The sequence below is a fragment of the Coccomyxa subellipsoidea genome (assembly GCF_000258705.1).
Source record: "Coccomyxa subellipsoidea C-169, whole genome shotgun sequence".
NCBI classification, from domain to species: domain Eukaryota; kingdom Viridiplantae; phylum Chlorophyta; class Trebouxiophyceae; family Coccomyxaceae; genus Coccomyxa; species Coccomyxa subellipsoidea.
Window position 1 is genome coordinate 1,680,455 of NW_005178037.1, and position 11,474 is coordinate 1,691,928.

General features: G+C 52.5%; 5 protein-coding genes across 5 annotated transcripts; 2 read left to right on the top strand and 3 right to left on the bottom strand.

The window, feature by feature from the left end:
• Nucleotides 1-75: 75 nt before the first annotated feature.
• COCSUDRAFT_62688 (hypothetical protein) lies at nt 76-784 on the bottom strand (the record flags this gene model as incomplete). The annotated part of the gene is made up of 2 exons (XM_005648663.1): nt 76-599; nt 748-784. The coding sequence occupies 2 exons, from the start codon at nt 782-784 to the stop codon at nt 76-78; spliced, it is 561 nt and encodes a 186-aa protein (XP_005648720.1).
• Nucleotides 785-2,325: 1,541 nt separating this feature from the next.
• Nucleotides 2,326-4,015, top strand: COCSUDRAFT_41461 (hypothetical protein; the record flags this gene model as incomplete). The annotated part of the gene is made up of 3 exons (XM_005648664.1): nt 2,326-2,457; nt 2,590-2,760; nt 2,873-4,015. 3 exons carry the CDS (start codon nt 2,326-2,328, stop codon nt 4,013-4,015), a joined length of 1,446 nt encoding a protein of 481 aa, XP_005648721.1.
• Nucleotides 4,016-4,525: 510 nt separating this feature from the next.
• On the bottom strand, nt 4,526-5,212 carry COCSUDRAFT_14881 (regulator of ribonuclease activity; the record flags this gene model as incomplete). The annotated part of the gene is made up of 3 exons (XM_005648665.1): nt 4,526-4,741; nt 4,914-5,027; nt 5,132-5,212. Coding segments are annotated over 3 exons (411 nt in total), but the record flags the coding sequence as incomplete, so codon positions are not given.
• Nucleotides 5,213-5,779: 567 nt separating this feature from the next.
• Nucleotides 5,780-7,711, top strand: COCSUDRAFT_14954 (mitochondrial carrier; the record flags this gene model as incomplete). Its single annotated transcript, XM_005648666.1, has 8 exons — nt 5,780-5,873; nt 6,077-6,163; nt 6,271-6,332; nt 6,434-6,568; nt 6,670-6,781; nt 6,931-7,102; nt 7,214-7,376; nt 7,586-7,711. 8 exons carry the CDS (start codon nt 5,780-5,782, stop codon nt 7,709-7,711), a joined length of 951 nt encoding a protein of 316 aa, XP_005648723.1.
• A 352-nt stretch (nt 7,712-8,063) lies between these two features.
• On the bottom strand, nt 8,064-11,392 carry COCSUDRAFT_23313 (alanine-glyoxylate transaminase). Its single transcript, XM_005648667.1, has 9 exons — nt 11,188-11,392; nt 10,917-10,998; nt 10,690-10,803; nt 10,473-10,580; nt 10,235-10,338; nt 9,893-10,073; nt 9,603-9,759; nt 9,100-9,268; nt 8,064-8,866 (listed from the first exon to the last, which is right to left on the bottom strand). The coding sequence occupies exons 1-9, from the start codon at nt 11,341-11,343 to the stop codon at nt 8,666-8,668; spliced, it is 1,272 nt and encodes a 423-aa protein (XP_005648724.1). The 5' UTR covers nt 11,344-11,392; the 3' UTR covers nt 8,064-8,665.
• Nucleotides 11,393-11,474: the final 82 nt, after the last annotated feature.

Here is an 11,474-nt window from a genome sequence, read left to right on the forward strand (position 1 = left end):
TTATGGTGCCATCATGACATGGTACATTTGCTTCCTTGACATCGATCGCGAGAGCTGTCGCTGCTGATCAAGACTCTACTCCTCCCTTTCAAACAGCTTTGCCAGATTTTTCCTGCCTGCTCCCTGCTGCTTGGCTGTCTGGGTGTTTGCTGTGGCCTGAATCTTTCGCGGCTGCTCCACTGGATCCGCCGAAGCTCTGGCAGCTCTCTTGCTGGGCCTGTTCATCTTGGCGTGCCCATCACCTGTTGCTGAAGCCATCTCACTGCCTGACACTCTGCCCTTGCACACCACTGAGTGGGCATCCCTGGTGACAGATGCGCCAGAGCACACTCCGCTGATTGGCAGCATGGCGCTCTTCTCCTTGTCATGCATCTCTGAGGCGATCTGCTGAGAGCTGTAGGGAGATCGCTGCTTTGCTGTTGATGGACAGCAGTTGTTAGATGAGCTGATGCTGCATGCAGAGCTGGTTGCGCCAAAGCCCTCAAGTTTCTCTGCTGGGCTGAGCAAGTAGTGAAAAGCACTGCCCCTGTCGATGCCATTGTTTGACTGCCTGATCTGCTTGGCAGCCATGTACAGCGCTTTCTGATTCAGCAATGCTCCTGCACAGGTGTCCACACAAGGCCGCTCAGCTGGTGTAATCAATGCTTCATACAACCTTTGTACGCCGCTGTTCGTGCTGCCTGAGTACAATGCATCTCACTGATTCAGCTGAATGGATATGCAGGGGTAGCCATGACAGGTGTTCACCTGTGTCTGGTCTGTAAGCAGGGGGAGTCTTGTCCATCTCAGTGTTTCCTGCACGGCGAGGAGGGGAATACATCGAGACTTCCTCGGTTGCTCTTCAGCAAATCACCTTTCTTCGCAGCACCCTCAAGCAAGGGAGCAAGCAGCAATGTTGATCAGGAATTTCCAAAACGCTTCAAGAGGCACAAAGAGCGAAGGCGATCAGCTTGAAGGGAAGAAAGACAGTGGAAACTTTACAACTGACAAGTACAGATAAGAAGGAAATGGAGCTATCCTGGTCACCTGCAGCTGCCGACGCAAGCACAGAAGGTTGAAGCAAGGAGCCACTCTTTCTCTGAAGGATCCTATCTCGAGAGCGGCTGCGAAGGAGGATCTCAACACTGCTTGCCGACAATGGCCGTTTACAAGTTTATGTTAAGATCAATCACAAAGAAGGCTTCACACAATCAATTCGGTGCGAGGATTTTGAAGTTGTGTCACCCCATTGCCTCATGATGCATGCATCTGCTTCCCTTGTCAATTGATCTTAAGGACATGTCAGGAGACAATCGATCAAGATTGATGGCCCTTCTCGCCGAGAGACGCACGAAAGCAGGGCATTTCGGTAAATGCAGGCCAAGAGCACAACGTTTTTAACTTTTAACTGAGAAGCCTCGTACACCGACGCACTGCGCAGCGGTTGTCTTCTGAAACGGACTCAACGCACCTTCGTGTCTACGATATCGTCTCTTGAGATCAGCAGTTAAGTATATATTCCGTTACGAGGATGCACAGGTAGGCCAGTGCCTTCAGCTTCAGCTACACGTTTCTGCGAGAAAAAACTTCAGACTTTCTGCAGGCAATAGTGTCTTCTTGTTTGACGTTCAGCTTGAAAACGGTGCAGGCAGCCAAACGTGTTGAGGCTGGAGCCCTCGAGAAGTTCTGTGCAGAGTATGCCTGACAGACAGTATCAAGAGCCTCAGGCTCCACAAGGCACCTACTTCAGTGCTTCTCAGCCAAACCCAGCAGCACTGCAGCAGGAAAGCTTTCAATCTCCCCAGCACCTGGGCCGCATGGGCCAGTTCCAGCGACCTTCAAACTCTCCTCTGAGGTCTGGAGGAACAGATGCATCCCACTCACAGTAGCACCTCCACTGTGCGCCGTCTAGAGTCAGTGAATGCCATGCATCTGCATTGCCAAGCTTTGCCTAAGCAACAGAATGCATGTGCAGGTTCAGGAGTGCCTTTGCGAAGCAGCAAGTCGCACGATCACAGTCTCCACTAGGGCGCCTGGCTCAGCAGCCATTCTCACAACCCACGCCTGCTGTGTGGTCGCCTTCAGAGGATGAGAACACATCACAGGTAGCCATGGTTTGCAGAAGCTCTGTGGCTATTTCATGGCCTTGTATCCTTTGCCAGGCTTACATGTCTACTCAATACTTGGCACATGTAATGCTTGCATCATGTCTTGCATTGCAGTAGGCCTCGAAGTTGCGGTTCTATTCAAATGTTTGTCTTGCGTTGGCTTTATTTGAAGGCATGCTGTCTACTATCAGTCACGGATGAGTGTTCATGAGTGTTCATGTGCATGCAGAACATATGCATGTCTCAGTCTGCAAGCCTGCAGCCAAGTGCGAGCCTGCAGCCAAGGCAACAAGCCGCCGGCACATACCCTCGCCAGCGCAGTCTCTTGCCAACCCTCAGTCATGCATCCCAGCAGCAATTTGCAATCCAGGTAACCTGCCCTGTTGCACATCATGGCTTGTGAGTGTTGTGACATAGTGATCAGCTATCAGCCATGCCATGGATAGTAGCCTTCTGCCATCTACTTCACAAATGCTGTAAAGGTCTGTTTAATGTCATGCAGGACAGCCAGCCAGCCATGCCATTCTGCTTGTCGTCCCAAGAAGAGCCACAGACTTTGACAGCAAACATTGCTCGCCCATCCAGCGCCATGCGCGGGGGCGCTGACACAGCCTCTCTGACAGCAGCAAAATTGCTGGACCAGATTGGCCACATGTCATCGATTGAGAGCCAGGTGTATTTCCTCCACCTGTCGTGTCACCATTTGATGATGCATGTCAGACACCAGCACATCAGGACCATGACGACTCCAAGGAGGAAAATCTGACGCATGCATGCCATGGCAGGTCAAGGAAGTTGGTGAGGAGGTTCAAGCGCTCAAGAAGGCCTGCAGTCAGATTGGAGGCGTTGCAGAGGGTGTCCAAGTGAACACAGAGAAACTGGAGAAGCTGGAGACTGCCATGAGCCAGATTGCATGCAGTGCCACAGAAGCAAATGCAAAAAGTCTGACTGAGCTGACCGCTGTCAAGCAAGCATGCGACGAGATCCTGGCAGCTGTGAAGGCCGCGGCAGATCAGCTGGTGGCACAAGTGGCGTCAGTGAAGCAGACCAATGCGAGCATGCTGCACTCCGCCAACACTGTGGCAGCAGCAGCGCAGCCCAAGACTGGCACCCACACTGGAGGTGATAAGGGGCAAAACAGCAGCTGTGCCGCACGTGTGCAGCCCACAGAGCAGGGAAAGATGCCAGCAAGTATCCGAGGCAATCAAGGCAACCAACTGGAGAAGACCCAGCATCGAGCAAGCCAGAAGGGGACAGGCGTGCCGCGAGCAACTCCTCAGCAGGCCACTCCTGGCATTCCTGACAGGGCTGAGAGCAGAGAGCCCGAGCCCGCTGCACCCTGGAGGCGCAAGCACAGGGCCATGACACCGGTCGAGCCGCAGTCAGGGGAGGGGAGAGGCTCAGCACCGTCACAGAGCCCCTCTTGCAGGCCAGCACAGGAGAGTGGCCGCTCTTCACATGTGGAGGTTCCATTGAACGGCAGCAGGAAACCGGCCAGCAGGCCTGCCACGCAGAAGAGGCCCCTGCAGCTGAGATACCTCAGGTGGAACCCGGATGCGCCAGTGCCTGTCAGCCCATCTCTGCACCACGGACATGCCTTGGCCACAGCGGATGAGGCAGGCACAGAAGCAGCAGGCGCACCCAAGAAGACAGCCTGCCCGCGAGTTCCCCTGGCAGACAAAGCCAACGCAGCTGAGCAGAGGCAGTCCATGGGAGCCTCCAAGAGGCGGAGGCAGGGGTCTGCAGAGCCGGCGGGCGGTCTGTCAGACCCATTTGCAGCTCTCTTTGCAAAGGTGGACGATAGCCCTCCTTGCGGTGGAGCAGGTGCTGCAGAGGAAGCCGACACGGCAGCAATCGATGACCAGGAAATCCAGCGGGAGGTGAAGAGGCGCATGCAGATGCAGAGGATGAAGCGCATGCGGCCCTAGAATCCCACCAATCGAGACAGGGCATAGGTCAGAGATAGTGCCTCTCTACTATTGCAGTTTTACGTGCCAGAGGATGCGAGAGAGGTGCTGCACAGCATCAGCTTCTCTGAAGTGGAACGGTTAAACTGAGTCGATGCATGATCAATAAGTAGTCATTGGATACTCACAGTGTCCTGCCTATCTGCTTGACCCTTTCTGAATGCATTTCCATTATCTGGGAGGATGGCGATGACCATGTCGGCAAAAGGTACTTCAGGTGTCTGACATGTCATTGATGTGTCATGGATCAGAGCTGTGCTTGTGAAATTCTGAGGCAGAAGGCGGTCTGAAAGCCGAGCCAACTAGTGGACTGTTCCTGCACTGTTTTACATCGCACAGCTCTGAGCTGTGGCAAAATAATATCAATGGGGACTGTAATTGCGAAAGACCTGGTACACATTTATTACTTCTTATTTCAACTCTGGAACAAGACTTTAAATATATAAATTATTATTGATCACTCAGGCTGTGTTATTTCAGCTCTTTTGGGGACACCAGAACGCCATCCTTGTCAGCATAGAGGTAGTCGCCTGGTGAAATTTGGACTCCAGCGAACGTCAATGGCACATTCGTCAGACCGTGATCACGCTTGGAGCTTTTCAAGGGATAGGTGTTTAATGCCTTAACGCCCAAGGGCATCTTGCCAATGTCTTCAGAGTCTCTTATACAGCCATTGATGAGGATCCCCTGTGAAAGCACAACAAAAAACTTATGTCAAAAAGAAGAAGCTTGACAGCACGAGTCTGACAGAGTGCTTGCACACACCAGCACACTTCCCGATTGGTTATCAGGATATAGAATCTCAATTGCGGTGACTGCTGATGGCAAGTGATAGTCCGCGATAGGGCAGCGTCCTTACGCTCCAGCCATTCTTGTAGGCCATCTCAGCAATGTTGTCACCAAGGAGGGCACAGCGCAGAGAGCCACCCCCGTCCACTGCGAGCACCCGCCCTTCTCCACCCTCTTCAAGTGCCTTGGAGAAGCACAGGCAAAGCATGTGATGAGAATTTCTGAGCTTGCGTCACGGAGGGTACCATAGCCCCATGATGCACCATGCATACGAAGCTGCCTGCTCACCTTTCGCACAAGCGGGTTGTTCTCAAAGCACTTTATCGTAGTGACCTGCCCGCTGAACCTGATATTGCCACCGTAGTCCCTGCATCCAGAATGTTAGTGGTCGATGCTGACATGGGCAATGGGGTTTTGCAGGTGCCTTAATTACAAGACTTGGACCTTGTCGTGTCACTGACATATTCTTTCAGACATCAAGATACTGTAGATGTCGCTGGAACCCATCACACCTGAAGATCGGTTCCATGATCTGAACATCCCTAGCTGTGACCACATCGACTGGGTCTGTGATGTACACATCGCACAGGTCCGCAGTGGCTCCTCTAGCCGTGTTAGGAGGAGGAGTAGCAGTCTTGGGTCCAGATGACATGCTGCAGCTGATGAAGAAGGAGCTGAAAGGGTTTAGATGGCATGCGGCAATTGGCCTGTTCCCTCCAGACAGTCGAAGGCCGTGAATCGATTGCTGCAAAATGCGTCCTGCATGCGCCATCACGATGGATGTTCAAATGAAGAATGCAGGGAGTCGAGGAAGTTTCCTCGACCTTTCAAACGTGAATTCCACATTGGCACCCACGTGAGAAAATCCGGGACCCCCACGATTGTCCTCGGCCCAGGCTGGCCGGTCATTTTCCGGCACAATTAATCCAGTCCAAGATGGATCCTCAGCGGAGATGGCTGGCCTTCTCTGGGACTACCCAAGGGAGTGGAAGTGCCAAGGTCGCACGAGACATCTTTGCTGGGACCTGCGGTGCGCACTTCTGCCTGCCTTGCAAAGCAGCTCGCTACCCCGAAGCATTGATATATAACTCTTGCAAGATGTGGCTGTTCTAGAAGCCTTACCTTGTGTCAGTCTGGTGATTCAAGCTTGTCAGCTCACATTCAGAATGACAGCTCGCCAGAAGAGCACTGCTGACGAATGATCACCGTGTTGATCTTGTACACGATGCCCAGGTGGAATCGCAGTCACGCTCGTTGGACATCCCTTCGACACAGCGAAAGTCAGGCTACAGAGCCAGTCATCTGTCAATCCAGTCTACTGTGCGCATAGCCCCTTCTTCACGGCAATACGCTTGTGTGGTGGAGCAAATATAGCTTATTTCATGCTCCAGTATTATTGATGCAATGAATATACATCTGCTTTGCAGCTGGAGCACTTGATGTTGTGAAGAAGACCATCCAGTGGGAAGGTCCACAGGGACTGTACAAGGTGTGCACTTGCATGCAAATGAAATGCAGGCTTCCAGCACAATGGCATGCTGACCGATTTATTATTGGTAGTGATGTGAAGCGAGTGCTGCCTTGCGACAGGGAGTCACCTCACCTCTGGCTGGCCAGATTGTGTTCAGATCAGTACTATTTGGGGCGTTTGGGGCTGCCAAAAGGTGGCTCTCTACCAACCCAGATGGCACAACACGGGCGCTAACCACCTTGGACTTCTACAAGGTAAATCATGGATGCTTGCATTGCCGCTGCGCTCAGAACCTTTCCACTTTCAGTTCTGTGACAGCTTATATTCATGTGAAGCCATTGATGCTCGCTTGCAGGCAGGAGCTATCACAGGCTTTGTGTCAGCATTTGCAGAGGGGCCCATCGATTTCTTCAAGTCCCAGATACAAGTACAGATTATCAGGGCGAAAGGCGACATCAACTACAAACGTGGGCAGCTATAAACCTCTTGTGCCCTGGAGCTTCTGATTGGCCAATGAATATTTATTGCTTCAAGTCATGTTCAGATTTTTTTTTCAAATCATGTAATTTCCTTAGTGACAACATCCCTGCTGATATTGGGTCATGGGTGTCAACAGCGGCGTTCACATCAGTCTCAGGCTGTGTGAGGTCGGTCTTCAGACACAATGGCCCGCTTGGTCCCTTCCAAGGCCTGACCGCGACCATTGTCAGGAACACACCGGCAAATTCCATCTACTTGGGATCCTTTGAGGTCCTCAAGCAGCAGTTTGCCGAGGCCTATGGGTGCTCGTAAGTGGAAATCCAGCTTACCTTCTTTCACTGCAATGTTGCAGCATGCTAAGTGGCAATTCCATGCCTGTTTGTGCAAGTGGGCTTACTGTGGCAAAAAACTGCCCACAGGCCAAAGGAGCTGCCCGGCATTGTGACGGTGGCTGCAGCTGGGACTGGGGGTCTCATGTACTGGCTGGCAATCTACCCCATTGACCAGATCAAGTCGGCCATGCAGACAGACAGCATCATCAAGGCGGAGCGCAAGTACCCGACCATGGGTGCTGCTTTCTCGGTGAGAAGGACCGCTGCCTTGCAGTGCATGTCATGAATGCCTTGCAAAGCAGATAGCAGATCGGATTTGCAGAGCATGGTGCTCCAGGGGCCTTGTTACATCCTAATATTCTCCATCCATCTTTATGTGAAGGGAATGCAGGGTGTCTTGTTATGAAAGGATGCCAAACTACACAGGTGTTGGTACTGAGTTGTTTGTGCATGCTCCAGAAACTGTATGCGGAGGGTGGTGTGCCTCGCTTCTACAAGGGCTTCACCCCCTGCCTGCTACGGGCGGTCCCTGCCAATGGCGTCATGCTGCTCACTGTGGACAAGGTCACAACAATGCTGTCCTGACAGGCAAAACATATGTTGGCAGGGATGTTGTACTGTAAATTTCCCCACTGCGCAGTTGTAATCTTGGTAGCTCGCAAGATGCCACAATCGGCAGCCCGTACCGCTCGGCAAAACTTGATCTGTACTGGAGAGTTGAGCTTTCATATATCCGGATCCTTGCCAGTAGTTTCCTCGCCTCATGCGGAGCTTGCATATTCAAGTGGGGAGAGGTGAGACGTTTTACAGTCAGGAGATGTAGAGTAGGACAGAGACTTGTGAGAGAGTGTAGTCAATGAAAGTGAGTGTGGTACTGATGTCTCCTTGTCGCCTGCCTCATATCAGAACTCCTTTTCCAAATGTCTAATCCATTCTCTGTGCACGTGCGCATGCCTTTACACTTCTGTAATTAGAGAGTCAATCGCGCAAACAATGTAAAGTATCTTTACAGTTGCAGAACTTTAGTATGCCCAATTTTTTTGAAACTACTGCTGCCGCAGAGACACACCGTGCACTTTGCATGATGCATACACCCCGCATTTCCCTGATGGCGTCCCTGATGCCATTCCATTGCTTCTAAAGAATATATCTGCCCAGGAACCCCCACCAGGGTCCAAAATGACACAACCCACAGTCCTGGCCTCTCACCATTGCCTCACACAAGTATGCTGGGACACTTCTGAACGCTGTACAGAGCTGTATGTCCTTGAGATAAATCTCATGTCTCTACAGGTTTCAACTCCCTTCAACAGCACTACCTGCAGCTGCAGTCCTCGTCCTGACAGTACCTCTCAAACAGCAGTACCACAGAAGTTGCAAGCCGTCCCTCGTCCTCGTCAGTGTGCCAGCCCAATTCTGATTGTCCTCCCTGTTGAGGGTTGTGAATAAGCCAGCCCACTTCTGACCCTCCACCCCGTTGAGGGTGAGGGAGCTTTGTAAAAAGCAGGTGGCTGTGCATGCGGTGACTGTGCGGAGTGCTCAGGGCAGGCGGCCCTGCTTGCGCAGGCCGTCCCTGAAGGATGCCAGGACCAGCTCAATGTTCTGCGGCTGGGCATTGTAGCCCATGATGCCCACGCGCCACACCTTGCCCACTGTGGGGCCCAGGCCGCCGGCAATCTCTACAGAGTACGTGTCCATCGCATTTTTCACCACTGCTGCCCAGTCCACGCCCTCCGGCACCTGCCCATACAATCTTCCTGTCAGCCACTTCTATGCTATCCCTTGCATATCTCTAATCGAATATCTATTGCAGGAGTAGGAGAATCTCTGCAGCAGGCACTGCTGCAATGAACCGACCCGTAGCTCATGGCACGACAGGAGATCCAATTCATCTGGTGCATGCAGCAACCATTCGTCATGTCTTGCACCCCAAGGCCAGGCATTCCTGGAAACACAAGGGTGTAGGTGGGCACCTTGATAGTGTTGACAGTGATGAGACGCTCATCGGGGTTCTCCACGAAAGGCTCCAGGCCCATCTCGGTGAGGCCTGCCCACAGCTGCTCGTGCATGCGCTGGTGCCTGGCCCACATGGGCTCCAGCCCCTCCTCGCCCACCAGCGCCAGAGCCTCCCTCATCGCGTACCTGGGCAACAACCCTTTGATTGTGGACACATCAAAATGATGTCATGCATACTGCACCGCCACCATTCAGATATATGCAGGTGGTCAGGGCTTGCTCTGCTGACGTGCCTATGGTCACCACACTGTGCACTGTTGGACAGCGTGTTGAGAGACGTAGAGAGCCTACCACATGCTAACCATGCCAGTATGATGTGTTGCACTCAGGTAGTGCATTACCTTCCTCAGGTAATGCGGCCAGGGTATGCAAGCTCCCCATCTTGTAAGGGCAGCAGCGCACCGATCCAATGTCACTGGCCCTTGGGTCCAAATAATCATGGTGGGAGAAGAGAGCTCACCACATGCTAACCATGCCAGTATGATGGTACGAACGCCCTCCGTGCCAGCTCCAGTAGTCGCCCACTAAGTTGAGGTCGAGGTTGTACGAGCCCGGCTTGGTCTTCCGTGCCTTGAGCTTGTCGAACGCCCTCTGACTCAGGAACAGCGGTGCGCCACCTGCAACAAAATGCACTTGCAAGATGAAGAGAATACTTCTATGGGATCAGCAACCCAATCACAGAGTGATGAATTGCAACCTTCCACCATGACAAGGACCTAATCCTGACCGGACCCTAAAATTAATGCTGACCTGGGGGTGCAGCGAGTACTTTCTGGGAGCCGGAGTAGATGGCATCGATGCCCCAGTCATCGGCAAAGAGGGGCACGCCGCCCAGCGAGCAAACAGTGTCCACCAACAGCAGGGTGCCGTTGTCCTTGCAGAGCTTGCCCAGCCCCGACAGGTTCTGGTGCACCCCCGAGCTGCTCTCTCCCTGCCCAAGTAATCGTCGTGTATCAGAATTTTTTATGTAATACTATAGCAGAAGCACTGCAATCGCAATGCAAGCTACTTTTCTGAGAAATGTCAGCCCTACAAAATTTCAACAATGAGAACGCAAAATGCATGAAAGGCAATCTTTCGCAAGGGAGTCACCTGGCAAAGGAAGAGAACAGCTGGCTTGTGCTCTGTGACTGCCCTTGAAAGCTCCTCAAAGCTGAAGGCCCTCCCGGCTTCCTTCTGGAGGTTGATCACATTGGCTGTACCACCAGAGTCCCCAGTCAGGCAACAGGCTTGTAATCATGCATCCTCTCAAGCACACTTCTTCAGCGCAGTCACATTGGCAGCAAGCAGGCACATGTCCTGTTCACAAGATATGTGAGGCATCACAGACCTCCGTATCTGGCGGCCATGTCGCACACCCTCGAGCCCCAGATACCGTTGTTTCCGACTAGAATAGTCTCGCCTGGCTCGACAAGATTTGTGATTGTGGCCTCCATGCCTGCTCAGCCAGTGTTCTCACATCAAATTCTCCTTTACATGCCCTTATACCCGCAGAATATGTCGATTGCCAAAGCACCAGTTGCGCAAAAGTGTCAACTTGGGAGTACCTGCGTGCCCTGTGCCGCTGATCAGGAGCGTGTACTTGCTGCTTGTTTGGAACACGTATTGGAGACCCTGCTGAATCTCATCCATGATCTTGAAGAATGGAGGGTGCATGTGGCCTGCGGGGAGGAATAGCGGCCTCTTTTCAGTTCGTATTCATACCAAATTCTCCTCAATTCCATTAGATTCGTCCATCAACTTGCTTAAAAGAAATCAATGCAATATAGATCACCTAGAAGAGGCAGAGTCTGAGCAGCGAGCACCCTAGGGTGTGAGTTCGCTGGACCAGGCCCCATGAGCAGCCTGCTCGGCACCTGTTACCAGCACACAATATGATCGATGGTTATTTAGGCAGCAATGAATCAAGTTCGATAGTTAATGTTAGCATTCACAAATTGACAGAAAAGAAATTCCACGGCTACAAAGCACAGGTTATGTCTAGCTCGGGATGGTGCACTATTTCGATTCCTTATTGTGGCACACGAATGCCCAGGATCGCTTACATCGATGACTGTGCTAGGTCCCGCATAAGGGAGCATCTCTGGCAGGGTCTCTCCTGGCCTAGCGGCATTGGCAGCCAGGGCCTGCGTCGTGCTGGAGAACGACCTCTGCTGAGACCTAAAGGTCTGCAGCGCCCGCAGCAGTGCAGACCTACCCATAGCTGCTCGTTATCTGGCAAACACTGCACCACCAAGAACCAAAAACCTCGTGGGCCTTGCAATTTACCGAGGGTGCATGCACTGCCGCACGTTCGAAATCCCCATCCGGCGAGCGGCGTGCCTACGCAGAT

Bases quoted from the DNA above. Each gene is read 5' to 3' on its own strand.
- COCSUDRAFT_23313 (XM_005648667.1), bottom strand. From the start codon at position 11,343: ATGGGTAGGTCTGCACTGCTGCGGGCGCTGCAGACCTTTAGGTCTCAG. The intron at 10,581-10,689 runs GTACTCCCAAGT...CTGGCTGAGCAG, and splicing joins CAGCGGCACAGGGCACGCAG to GCATGGAGGCCACAATCACA. The intron at 10,339-10,472 runs GTCTGTGATGCC...CTGGTGGTACAG, and splicing joins CATGGCCGCCAGATACGGAG to CCAATGTGATCAACCTCCAG.